This window comes from Thermobia domestica, chromosome 3, assembly GCF_964235325.1.
Source record: "Thermobia domestica chromosome 3, izTheDome1.hap1.1, whole genome shotgun sequence".
Lineage (NCBI taxonomy): Eukaryota > Metazoa > Arthropoda > Insecta > Zygentoma > Lepismatidae > Thermobia > Thermobia domestica.
Genome location: NC_137456.1, coordinates 272,900,860 through 272,914,862, shown reverse-complemented (window position 1 = coordinate 272,914,862; position 14,003 = coordinate 272,900,860). Strand labels below are relative to the sequence as shown.

Genomic DNA, 14,003 nt, shown 5'->3' with positions numbered 1-14,003 from the left:
TTGTTTGTTTGTTAGCTTGTAATGTATTTTTGTCTCTAGGAGACAGCATTGTCTTTTCTCTTGCTAAAATTCGGTAGTTTGTTCGTATTTGGTTTGTTTCCATGGTGAGTTCCCATGCACCTACGATATTTGGCAGGTTTTTATATGTTTCAAGTCTTTCTTATATGCATAGGATTGTTTTTCTGATGGATTTTAGTTATGTTTTCGTATAAAAGTTTCTTAGGTCCTGTTTCTGTCTGAGTTAGCTCTATGTGAGCGTAGCCGTTCGCATGAGCAAGCGAGAACCAGTCCCCCTGTGGCTGTATATTTGGGCCGGTGAAATGTTTTGTCACCAAGTCTAATGTAATAATACACATCAGACTATCCAGCCCTCTACTTTCTAGTGATGAGGCTTGTGGTAACAGAATTTCTCCCTTCTCCCAACATGTCTCGAGGTGTGATGATTTGGTGCGAGTGCTATTCTTTTTTGCTTTTCATGCTTGGTTGTAGAACTTTGATGTCTGCGGTAAATAGCAGGTCTGTGAGATATATTTTTCTAAGCTGTCTTATTCTTTTAGAAAGATTTGTTGTGTCTTTTAGTGCTATTTGGTAGAATTTTGTTTCAGTTTCAGTGTGAGTTTCTCAGGTTCCTCTTCAGGATGATCGTATTTGTTTCGTGTGTTGAGGAGTGGAAAGTCTTTTCTCAGTACTTTTCGTTGGTTGGGGTTTGGAATTTGTTTGGGACGTTGCATATTAATGATTCTTTTCATTTCCTGTTTTGTTTTCTGGTTCTGCTTCTTTTTTCTCTTCTATTTCTTTTTGTCGTTATTTTCGTTGGTGGTTGGTTATGTAAAATTTAATTCTGTTCTGAAGTTTTGGTGGTCCTGAGAAAGACCCTTGTTCTTTTGGTGGTGGTTTTCTTTTGTTCTATTCTTGGGAAGTTCTTCAGGAAGTCGTGAGGTTCTTCTACCGATTCCCTTGGTTTTTCTTGTGGGGTGCTTTTGTTTCCTTCTTTGCATGGTTTGGTTCTTTTCTGTTGTTGTTATTCTGGTTGGAATATTTCTCCTGAGCTACTTGTTTTTCTGTGGACTGCCTCTATTTTGCATCATGTGGGCTGAAGCGGAATTTGCTTTCTTCTAGGGTAAATTCAGCCTTTATTGTAGTGTTGGTTCTAGTTGTCTGTTCTGTACAATGACTCCTCTGTTTATTTCAATTTCAGTTCTTTTTAGTATATTTTGTGTTTGCTTTCGAAATTGATTGGTACTTTGGTGTATTCAACCTAGTCGATATTTGGTTTTTGAAGCCGTATTAGGGGTTTGCCAAGTTGGATCCCCTATTTTTTTTTTTTTTTTTTTTTTTTTTTTTTTTTGGCTTCGTGGTTTGCGCAAGTTGTAATAGACTGGCTTGCGTAGTTGGGCCAAAGGGTTCGGGTTGTTTGCTGGTTTTTGGAGTATTGCTCCTTTACTCTTCTCTTCTTCACTTATTTGGTCTTAGTTCACTTCCTCCGGTCTTTGACTTCTCCTTTGTGTTAAAGGGTATTCTTTGTTTTGGGTGTTCCGAAGTTATACAGTCCTGGAAGGTTCGTATTAAAAAGTACGTTTCCATACAGGTCTTTACGAGGTATAGGAGTTTTTGTGATGAGATTGTGCTTTTGTACTGACAAGTACACTTTTGATTTTTAATTTCTGTTCTTGATGACTGCTTGGTGTGCGTTGCCCCAGTACTCTGTATAAACAAGCGTGCAGGTGGAGCATCGACCCCGGTTCTAAATTGTTCACCTAGCGTTGTTTTCCTTTGGTCAGTGGAGCTTATTTTCTCCATTTTCCACCGTTCATGTGTGATATATGCAACTAGAACCAAACTCAGAGGGGGTTTGTTCCCCCTGAGTATCCTTCGCCTTTTTCTCTCATTTCTTTTATTGTTCTTGTCGTTTAAATGTATATAGTGGATATTATTGCTATTTTTATGGTATTTTTTATTCCTCATATTTTTGGTTGGGACCACAGTTGTTCTAGTTTCTCACAGGCTGTGCTTCCTTCTCTGTTTCTTTTTGGGTGTTTGTTTTTTGTTTTCCTTTGTCCTTGTTTTCGTCTTTTTCTTTCTGTTTTTGTTATCCCGTTTCCATTTTCCCTTTTTCCCCGTCCATATAGTATTTATTACTAGTTTCTTTTGGTTCTGGTTTACGTTCTTTTTTGGTGGTGTTCTTTTGGTTGGTTTGTGTTCTGTCTCAATTTGTGGTTTTCAGTTTGGTTTTAGGTTCTGTTTTCTCTGTTCTATTTTTCCTTTTGTTCTTTCCATATTTTTTTTAATATTTCGTTTCTCTGCTCACATTGGCTATTTGTTTCCAGGGGTCCTCTTTTTGTTTTTATTTCCCCTTTCTTTCTTTTTCTTGCTTCTCTTTTCCTTTTTATTTTCTTCTTTTTGTCTTTTCTTTTGAATTTCTTTCTATTTTCTCTTTCTCCGTTTTCTTGTTTTGGTGTGTTAGTCTCTCTATTCTCTTGTGTGTGTCTCTTCCCGTGTTGTTATTGGTTTTTTAGTGCTTTCTATTTTATTGGTTTGTCATATGTTGCTTTTCTGAAGTGTTGTTTTAGGTTTTTGAATCTCCTCTATAGTATCATTGGGGTTCCTTGGGGCATCTTTTGCCACCAGTCTTCTGTTTTATCTTCCATTTTCACTCTTTCCCAGAATTCTTTGATAATGATTTTTAGTCTTTTCTCATAGTTTGGGTAGTACTGTAGTGGAAATATTAGTCTGTCAGTCCCCCTTTTTATCTCTTTCTTGTTTTAGCAAGTTCTCTATCTTGGTTCTGACCAGTGATTTTTTGTAGCCTCTTGTTATAGAGGTTCTGCATGGTAGTTCTGATCTGTTTTTCAGTCTTTGTTTTCAATGATTCTTGTTAGTTGTAGTCCTTGGCTTGATATTAGTGAGTTTTCAGTGTCGTGGGTGTGCTGAGTTTGCTCTAAAGAATTTTTGTTTGTTTGTGGGTTTGTAGGCCTTGTAGATGTCTAGGTGTCCGCATGGTCTTTTGACTCTTGTTACATCTAGGAAGTTTATTCGAGTTTGGTCTATTTTCATGGTGAATTCTAGTCCTCCTTTGTTCCTTTGTAGATTTCAGTATGTTTTCAGTTGTTTTTTGTTGCCTGGGGAGATTCCCTGGGCCGCAGTGGCTCAGTGGTAGAGCGTTCATCTCTGGTGATTGGGGTCCCGGGTTCGATCCTAGCCCCCGCCAAGTGAGCTTTGGGGTGGACAAACACCGTGTGCGTGGGTTTTCTCGGGGTTCTCACGTTTCCTCCCACTTTCTTCATTCCACCATTTCATTCATCACTCATCATCACAGTCTCCTTTAGCCTAACCGGCATAACCGTGGGACGTTAAACTCAAAGATTTCATTTCATTTTGGTAAGATTTCCATGATGTCGTCTACAAATCTACATTCGTGTAGAGGTTTTATAGGAACCGTTTCTGTCTGGATTAACTCCATGTGAACATAGATTTTCGCATAGGCCACCGACACCGAGGCTCCTGTGCCTGTGCCCTTGAGTTGGAGAAATATTTTGTCACCAAATCTGATATAGTTGTTGTACATCAAAATTTCCAGACCTCTTTTTACTAGAGCAGGGGCTGGTGGCTCCAAGGTTTCTCCTTTGCATTCTTCTTTTAGCCAGTCATATCTTGAAGTGTAATAGTGTGATACGAGTTCTATGCCTCTTTTGCTTTCTATGCTTGGGTATAGGTTTTTTATGTCTGTGGTTTATAGGAGGTTCGTGGGATCCGTTTGTCTGATTCTCTGAAGGAAATCTGTGGTGTATTTTAGCCATTCCGGCAGTGTTGGTAGGAGTTTCATAAGAAAGCCTGTTACATATTTGTCTAGGCTTTTTTGGGGGGCCGTTGCAGGCTGATACAATTGTTCTCCCTGGGAGGAGATTCGTTTCTAGTCTTGTTTGTTTATGTATTTTTGGTGGTAGGTAGAAGCTCGGTAGGTTAGACCCTCTGTTTTTTTTCTTCTTGCATGAAAGTGTTTTAGTGCTCCTGTTTTAACAGTAGGTTCTTAAAGAAGGTTATCTTCTTTTCTATCATTTTGCTTATTGTTTTTTCTGAATGTGGTTTTATCTTCCAATTGGAGGAGTGCTCCTTTTTCATAGTCTCTTGTGTTCATTATTACTAGGCATCCTGATTTCTCAGTGGGTTTTATATCTTTTTGTGATCTGAGTTGTTATAGTGCGTGTCTGTGGCGTAGAGATAAGTTTGATTTCTTTTTTGTAAGTTTCAAAATTTTTTCTTGTAGCTGACCTGTGTGTTCCTGAATGCAGTGTATTGTCATGTCTGGTTCTTTGTGCTTTATCTTTATTAGCAGGGGGAGGGGTTTGGTTTGATTTCTGTTCTGGCTCTTTCTTTTCATATTGATGTCTGGTAGAGTTTCTTTAGTTCTGTGTGAATTTTTTCAGGTCCTTTCTCACAACACATTGTGTTTGTTTAATATGTTTGGCAGAAGGATAGTCCTTTTTCCAGCACTTCAAGTTGATCGGGGTTTAGAGTTTTATTTGAGAGGTTGTGTATGAGTGATTATTTCCTTTTCATATTTTTGTTTCTGGGTCAGCTTTCTACTATTTTTTATTTGGTCATTACTTTTGTTGGGCTCTTTTGTGGTTTCACAGGTGTGTTAGGGTTTCGTTTTTTTGGTTTGACTCTTTTCTGAGATTATTGTGGCTCTACGTAGGACCTTTCGTTTTGGTTGGGGTCTAGCATATTGAGTTCTTCTCTTTCCTGAGACTTTGGTGGTCCTAAGGATCAATGGTTTGTGTTTAGGGTGGCATATTCAATTTAACTCTTTTCTGAGGTTTTGGTGGTCCTGAAAGGGCCTTTTTTTTGCGGTTTTGAATTTTTCTACTTTTGGAAATTTTTCAAGAACTCCATCAGTTCCTCTATTGAGTTCCTTTCTTTGTGGGGTGTTCTGTCTTCCTCCTTGTGCATTTTGGGCCATCACCTTTTGATCGTTTGTCTACTCTTCGCTTTTTTGAGGTTGGATCTTCCTCTTGAGGAAGTCCAGAGCTACTAGTTTTGCTCTCTGTACTACATCGTTTGTTTCATATGGCCTAAAGCAGAATTTGCATTCTTCTAGGACAAACTCCCATTGTTCTACTTTTGCTCCTAGTTGCTTATAGTGTTCTATTACTTGGTTGTTTATTTCACTTTCTGCTTTTGTCAATTATAATAATAATACTGATAATAATAATAACGAAAAACAGAAAGAAAAAGGGGAAAGGAAAAGGAACGATACACAAGGAAAAACCAGAGTCCATTTTTGATATTATATAAACACACAAACGTTGTTAAAAAGGAGAAACTGAGCTCTAGTAAGCAAAGGAAAGGGATACTTGGTGTACACGGAGAAACCTGGCTTTATGTCCCGCATGCACACTTGTATATAAAGAATAGTATATTAAATACAGGATGAGTCGAAAGTCCTTGGACACCTGCATAAGTTTGAAAATCGGCGGGAAAAGTAAAAAAGTGATGATGGGAACAGAGGTTTGATGAGGGGCTGCAGCTTTTGGAGTGTACGTCATTCATGGCCACCATCTTGAAATCCGCCATTTTGGATTCAAGTCAATTGGTTTAAATGGGAAGGGGATGTATGACACATCAAATAACACTAGCTTGAGCTCAGGAATTTAGTGGTGTAATTTGTTTTTTTCTATCTTGTACAGTTTGGAAGTAATTAATGTTCAAAGGTGGGAAATTACTTTGATACTGAATGCTACAACACATGTTCTACGTGTTGTCCATCCCGTGCAATGCACAACTGTAGTCGCGGCAACCACTCTGACTGCAAACTGAGGAGAATGTCTCCTGAAATTTGGTCACATGCTTGGTGGATGCGTTCCTCCAGGTGTCTCAAATCACGGATAGTCTCAGCATACACTATCTGTTAAAGATGTCCCCATAGATAAAAATCAAGGGGCGTTAAGTCAGGGGATTTGGGTGGCCACTCCACGGGACCACGGCGACCAATCCGCTTCCCTGGCAGTTGTTATTCAATCTTCTCGGACACCAAGTCCATAGTGTGGAGGGGCTCCATTGTACAAAAAGTAAGATGGGAAAATGCCGTCAGCGTTGTGTGGCAGGAAACACAAGGTCCTGCAGCAGCATCAGATATTGTGGTGCAGTTAAGGTGTTGTAAATGAAAAATGGCTTAATGATGCGGGTCTCCCATATGCCACACCACACCGTCACCTTCGCTACACTATGTTCTCGACTCGGGTAAACCCAGTTCGGATTTGCGTCACACCAGTATCGACAATTATGTCGATTAACCTCCCCGTTCAAAGTCAAATACGCCTCGTCGCTGAACAGTATGCCCTTGGCAATCGCAGGATCCAGTTCGTGTTGTTCAGTAGCCCACATGCAGAACTCCAATCGGCGATCTGGGTCATCCTCGTTCAGTTTATGTTGCATGTGCAGCTTGTAAGGATGCCACTGATTGGCGTGCAATATCCGGACAACGGAGGATTGGCTTATTGCACATGCTAGGGACACACGACGGGTACTTCGTTTAGGACTTTTCACAAACGACGCAACAACCGTCGGTGCAGTTTCCTCATTGGTGGCAGTCTTTGGTCGCCCACTACGTGCCCTATCTTGAACAAAGCTCGTCTCCCGGAATTTGGTGATCACGTGAGCCACCGTCCTGTGCGATACCGGTTCTTTGTCTGGGTGCCGTCTGTTGTAGTCAGCTGCTATTGTTCGGTAGCTGCGTTCCTCTGATATAATGATGATTTTCATCTTCTGTTCATGTGTCAGACCCATATTAGATCACCTGGAACAAAGATAGAACTGGGTCAGTATCAAGGTAATTTCCCACCTTTGGACATTAATAACTTCCAAACTGTACAAGATAGAGAAAAAAATACACCACTAAATTCCTGAGCTCAAGCTAGTGTTACTTGATGTGTCATACATTCCCCTTCCCATTTAAAAAAATGACTTAAACCCAAATTGGCGCATTTCAAGATGGCGGCCATGAATGAGATACACTGCAAAAGCTGCGGCCTCTCATCAAACCTCTGTTCTCATCATCACTTTTTACTTTTCCCGTTGATTTTCAAACTTATGCAGGTGTCCAATGACTTTTGACTCACCCTATTCAAATCAGAATATAAAAGCTCTGGTAGTTATATTGGTTTAGATGTTTTGAAAGTATTTGTTAGAACGCTACAAAAAAAGGCTATTGAAATATAGGGGATTTATGGTAAAAAGTTGAAATGAATCTATTTACCGAAGAAGTAGAAATTTATAGAAGCTCGAATACTTGTAACATATAAGTGGAACTTCAATGATTTACCACCAGCAGTTGAGAAACAAAGAAAGTGAAAGATGAGATAAGAAAATGTTTGCAAGAGATGATTGATTCTATTCTTTTCACGTTTTTGTTTCTGGATCTGCTTTTTTTTTTCTTTCTTCTTATTTGGTCATTACTTTTGTTGGGCTCTTTTGTGGTTTCGCAGATGTGTTAGGGTTTGGCATGTTTGCTTTGAATCTTTTCTGAGATTTTTGTGGCCCTAAGGACCTTAGGTTTTGGTTGGGGTCTAGCATATTCAGTTCTTCTCTTTCCTGAGGTTTTGGTGGTCCTAAGGACTAATGGTTTGTGTTTAGGGTGGCATATTCAATTTAACTCTTTTCTAAGGTTTTGGTGGTCCTGAAAGGGCCTTTTTTTTTGCGGTTTTGAATTTTTCTACTTTTGGAAATTTTTCAAGAACTCCATCAGTTCCTCTATTGAGTTCCTTTCTTTGTGGGGTGTTCTGTCTTCCTCCTTGTGCATTTTGGGCCATCACCTTTTGATCGTTTGTCTACTCTTCGCTTTTTTGAGGTTGGATCTTCCTCTTGAGGAAGTCCAGAGCTACTAGTTTTGCTCTCTGTACTACATCGTTTGTTTCATATGGCCTAAAGCAGAATTTGCATTCTTCTAGGACAAACTCCCATTGTTCTACTTTTGCTCCTAGTTGCTTATAGTGTTCTATTACTTGGTTGTTTATTTCACTTTCTGCTTTTGTCAATTATAATAATACTAGTAATAATAATAACGAAAAACAAAAAAGGGAAAAGAACGATATACAAGGGAAAACTTAAGTCCATCTTTGATATTATATACATAACATATATACACACACACAAACGTTGTTAAAAAGGAGAAACCGAGCTCTAGTGAGCAAAGGAAAGGGATGCTTGGTGTACACGGTGAAACCTGGCTTTATGTCCCACATGCACACTTCAATATAAAGAATAATATATTCTATATTCAAATCGGAATATAATAGCTTTGGTAGTTATATTGGTTTAGATGCTGTGAAAGTATTTGTTAGAACGTTACAAAAAAGAGGCTATTGAAATATAGGGGATTTACGGTAAAAAGTTGAAATGAATCTATTTACCGAACAAGTAGAAATTTATAGAAGCTCGAATACTTGTAACATATGAATGGAACTTCAGTGATTTACAACCAGCAGTTGAGAAACAAAGAAACATACTGAAGTGAAATTTTCCAAAGATAAAGTTGATATGAAAGATAAACTAGAGGTGAAAGATAAGTTAAGAAAATGTTTGCAAGAGATATTAAAGGCTATTGCAAGATTTGCAAGAGATATATTTATACTACATGTTATGGAGTGTTGCAAAGTAAAGACGATGAAGTACCTCAATAATGGAAAGGCGTTCACAGCAAGTTAATGTCTTAGTCCATTCGGAAGAAGAGATAAAAAATTCCGAAAATTGCATTTAAAAAAAAGTGGCGTGTTTATAACACCTTTACAAATAATTTTTGATTTACTTTGTCTCTCTGATATTACTACATTGATAAGCGTAATTACATTAAGCTCCCGGAGGTACATAATTTTAATGTGTTGAAAATTGTAACAATATTCTCCAGAATGATATGAGATTTCAACTTGCTGGAAAGGGATTTGTTATATTCACGCTCATAGAAATGGGATGTCGTATTTATGTAAGATGTTTATTGGAATAAGGGTATTTTATCCCTTGTACCTTCCATCTTTATTCCAAATCCATCATATCATGATCGTAGTATTAGACAATAAATTACTTTGGAGGTTCTTTGTCTCGTCTGTCTAATTTGCGTTTACTGCTGTAAAGGCCATCAAAATTTCCATGCTTATGATTTCTTCGCTAGTTTGCAACACTGCATGACAAATGTATTGTTGAATCTTTTACATATAAATTTGTAATATGCAATATGTTACGTAGTAATATTTTATATAAGTTTGTGTTTGAAAGGCAACAATGTTGTGTTGTAGAGTATCTTAGAATAAAATGTCTGCTGGCTGATTTCTATGCTACAAAATTTCAGCGACCTTAAAAGTTCAAAATCTCATCAGTTTAAGAATTACAAATGCACACAAACTGTCTATCCTATACTGTATTGCATGTTATGCGAAAGTTTCAGTTCGCTACTTCCTATTTTTTTCGTTATTCGATAAGTCAAAAATTCGAGGTCCCATGTTAAATAGGATTTGAAGGTTACGAATTGAAAGAGGAAGATGTATGACAGAAGCTATACTGTCATACATTTACTTTTACGTAAAATTCGCTCTGAAATATGATTAAATGAAATGAAATGAAATCTTTAGTTTTACGTCCCACGGTTATGCCGGTTAGGCTAAAGGAGACGGTGATAATGAGAAATGAGTGAAATGGTGGAATGAAGAAAGTGGGAGGAAACGGGAGAACCCCGAGAAAACCCACGAGCACGGTGTTTGTCCACCACAAAGTTCACACGGCGCGAGCTGGGATCGAACCAGGGACCCCAAGCACCGGAGGTGAACGCTCTACCACTGAGCCACCGCGCCCCCCTGAAATATGATTAATGATTACGATTGGATATATATATGAATTTGTCCGTATGTTCAGCTGTTACCAATCTAATTCTACTCAAATTTTATAATTGGAAGAGAAAATATAAAACTTTAAAGGTTGAGATTTTCTTTCGGATCTATTCGTTGTTGCAAAATTTAAATTGAATATTCCGTAATCCAATGAGGCGTATTTCTTTTCTTTCAAACTTGATTTTCTCAAATATAGTACAGTGTTTCTTTCAGACATGTTTTTGGGAGCACTCCTATTCCTGAGGCCAAAATAATACGTTTATATTGTAATAATAAATACCAGCAGTGGGAGATGTGCCCCTGCGAATACAAAGTATGGCCCCTGGAACATTTTTTTCTGAAAGAAACGCTGGTACAGTATGGCCTAGTAAGTGCAACTATGGTAATTGAACTGCGGCAGTAAATAGAACACGAATATCAATACTAATAGGTAATACTGTAGGATTATCTACGTCTTTCTACATCCATATATATAACTTAACTTTGTTCAGTTGCATGCAAATGGTGATATTGAAATGTAGATCATAGCAACAGTAATATTTGCGTGACGTAGAAGTATCTTAACATAAATAACCATAAGAAAGGTAGATACAATTATCGTAATGTGTCCTGTAATGATTCGAGTATCAGATTTTTCATTTTCATTGCCATTACATTTTTAGTATTTTTCATTATTTACATTGTAAGAAGTGTGTAGCATCCTACAAAGAGATACACTAATACGTACTTTGTTTCTTCGAAGGAAGCTCAAGTCTTCTTAAGATGGATACACTTTATTAATGGTAAATTTTCTTAAAAAGTCTATATTTCCCGTTACATGAAAAATATTGGTTATTTATAACTACTTAGCATTCTAATTATCAACGATTTACACCTGGTAGAGATGATTAAGGTTTAATGCTAGATATATGACATTAAGAACGAAAAATAACCCTCAATCTACTGTTGTAATCCTCCAAATACATATTATCGTGTAAAATGTTGCCATGTAAATAAGTTAAGCCTACTAGCTTGGCACATTCGGGACGATAACCAAGTCACTGGTAATCGCCTATCATTCAACATTACACAATAAATTCTATTTCTCTCTCAAACTGCAGTGGTCTCTGCGCATTCGTGGTCTTATCAATGTTAAGTTTCAGGATAAAATTTGTAATATCTCAGTACTCTAGTTCTACATGCTTTAACAAAGGTTTCCATCCATGTGAGTGTTAATATGACGTTTTAAAATTGCTTTTTGACGGAACATTCCGCCACAAACCACACATTTGTAAGGTTTCTCACCTGTATGTATTAAAAAATGTAACTGTAGAGAACATTTTGAAGAGAACTGTTTACCACATTCTTGGCAGCGAAAGGATTTCTCATTTGTGTGGGTTAAACTATGGATCTTTATTTGTGACTTCTGTTTGAATCCCTTCCCACACACTTCGCAATAATGACACTTTTTCTCAGTGTGGGTAAGCAGATGCGCCTCTAGGTGATGTTTCCGAATGAATCCTTTTCCACATTTGTGACAAAAATGAGCCTTTGTCCCTGTATGTATTTGCATATGTATGTTCAAACTTGATTTTTGAGTGAAGCTCTTCCAACATATTTCGCACTTCTGAGACTTTTCACCTGAATGAGAAATCATGTGGAAATCCAAACTTATTTTTTGAGAATAACCTTTACCACAAATTTCACAACAAAATGGTTTCTCATCCATATGTAAGTACGAGTGATGTTTCAAGTAAGATTTGCGACTAAATCGCTTTCCACAATTTTCACAGTGATAAGACTTAACTTTCGTATGTGTTTGCATGTGAATTAGTAGTCCTGTTAATTGTTTATACTTTTTGCTACATTGTTCACATTTATGAGGCTTTTCTGCACTATGAGTAAAAACGTGTATTTTCAAACCTGATTTAGACGAGTATCCTTTCCCGCAATGATTGCAATAATAAAGATTTTGCATCTTCTCCGCTTCTAGGTTTGACTTATGACATAACTCTTTACCACAGTTAAGACAGTATTGATATTTGTCCCTAGAATGAATAAAGTTGCAAGTTGTCAAATTTGGGTTAGATCTGAAAGTCTCGCAGCAGCTCTGGCAGTAATATTTCTCATGCATTTGATTGGCAAGGTGATTATTCAAATATAATTTTTTACTGAAACTTCTGTTACACTTTTTGCATACGTAACGTTTCTGCTCTGTATGTGTAAAGGAGTGAGATATCATTTGTGCTTTTGAAGCGAATTTTTTTTCACACTTGGCGCAAGAATAAGGCTTTTCGCCGGTATGTCTAAAGATGTGCGCTCGCAAACTTGATCTTTGAGTGAAACCTTTTCCACACACTTTGCAATTATGAGGCCTTTCACCTGTATGCGTGTTCATATGATTTTCCAAATGTGTTTTGAATATGAAACCTTTTCCGCATTCATTGCAGTAACACGACTTTTCCTTAAAATGGATCCGTAAGTGGTTTCTCAAATTTGACATAGAAGTGAAGCCTTTACTGCAGATGTGACAACGAGGTTTCTTTTTCGTATGTGTAAATAAATGAGCTCTTAAGTCTGATTCGCGACTGAACCTTTGGCCACACTCTTCGCAGTAATGGAAAATCACATGCGAATTGACTGATATGTTACTTCCATCTGTGGATGAATTAGTTATTCTGAAAGAAGGGAAAAGACAATTCATATCATCTGGCTATATCTTACGTGATGCTCTCATCCATTTTTCATCATTTCTACACACATTTTTCTATAACGCAAAAAATTTATAATTCTATAACTGTAACATGTTATTCTATCGCGATTCGAAGTCTTTTAAAAGTTTTGTGTTAAGTAATCTCACAGTACATCTCAGCAGACCGTAATTTAAGGCAGTGGAACATTTTCAAGCACATTTCTATACAACGTATACTATTAGAACCAATAACAGAACCATGTCAGAAAACAAACTGTGGGAATCAAATTTAGTGCTGGTATACAGACCCGAAGCTAAACATGTTTATAGCTCAAGCATGAAATAAGGGACTGTTGAACTGTGAGTCATTGCTCGGACGATATTACAGGGAAGTAACATACAATTTAGGAATTAACACATAACATAAAGTCTGAGAATTAACAAAATCAAACCGAATCATAAGACAATACAACTTCCCACCTCAACATAAATCACATGTTCAGTACATGTTACACTTTCGTTTATATATTATAAGATATATCACTTGAATAACTAACAATAATCATCTTTATAGTTCTCTGAAGTTTAGTGTAGGTAACACTGTACGCAAATATGTTCTCAGAGCACAGAAGATATTTACTGCGAAATAAATTTTATTGAGAGGAATTTACATGAAAATTCTAACAGGACTAAGTGTCTTCTTCATAAATTATTATTGGATAAGTGGCTCTAACTGCAATTATTAGTTGATATTGGGAGAAGAAATGTTTTCGACTCTTGCCGAATATTTAGAGCAAAGCATAGGGTAGTACGCACTGCGGATTTTGTTCTTCACTTTCTCCCGTTCCACCTAATTTTCAATTATAGAATGACTATTGGAAAATGTGATATTCAAACTCGAAATTTCCGAATATGAACTCAGTGGAAAATCATCACTGAGTAGCAATGTTATTGACGTTTAGATAAATCTTCCCCGTCTCATATAGCCTCGATGCCGAGAAGGACCTTAAACTCAAAATCAACTGAAGATAATTTTTTCACTAAAGGAAAATAACGCACGTCGGAACGTCGGAAATTGTCATGACATATTCGGATTTCACAGTGCTATAAACAATCTCAAGAACGTCTGTTGAAATGCAACCACCTAAAATTAAAGATGATACTCTACAACAAAAGGAATAAGTTCCAAAATTTTTAAACTTATAAGACCTCATATATAAAAGAAAATAATGAACTTGTTACACATACTGAAGAATCAATGTGACTGTGTCTGCAAGTGTTCGTGTGTTTTCGGTTTTGACAACTCGAACTCGTTTGTGCAGAGATCAATAAGTAAATTGAAAAGAGGAGCCATTTTTTCAACAAGAACCGTACGCCTAATGTGGTCGTGTTTAAGATAAAACGTGGACTTAGAGCAGAAGAGGATGCATTGAGAGGAAGAAGTGTATGAAGAAATA

General features: G+C 37.2%; 1 protein-coding gene across 9 annotated transcripts in view; it reads right to left on the bottom strand.

Annotated features, from left to right (window-relative positions):
- Nucleotides 1–9,972: 9,972 nt before the first annotated feature.
- The window catches only part of LOC145681047 (uncharacterized), a 70,679-nt gene continuing 66,648 nt past the window's right edge, over nt 9,973–14,003 (bottom strand). For 8 of the 9 annotated variants that reach the window (XM_081752376.1, XM_081752374.1, XM_081752377.1 and 5 more), the window contains exon 4: nt 9,973–12,532. In XM_081752376.1, the coding sequence (XP_081608502.1) occupies nt 11,059–12,532 (1,474 nt within the window). In that variant the 3' untranslated portion in view covers nt 9,973–11,058. The remainder of the gene's footprint in view (nt 12,533–14,003) is intronic. The other variant, XM_081752372.1, reaches the window with a different exon arrangement.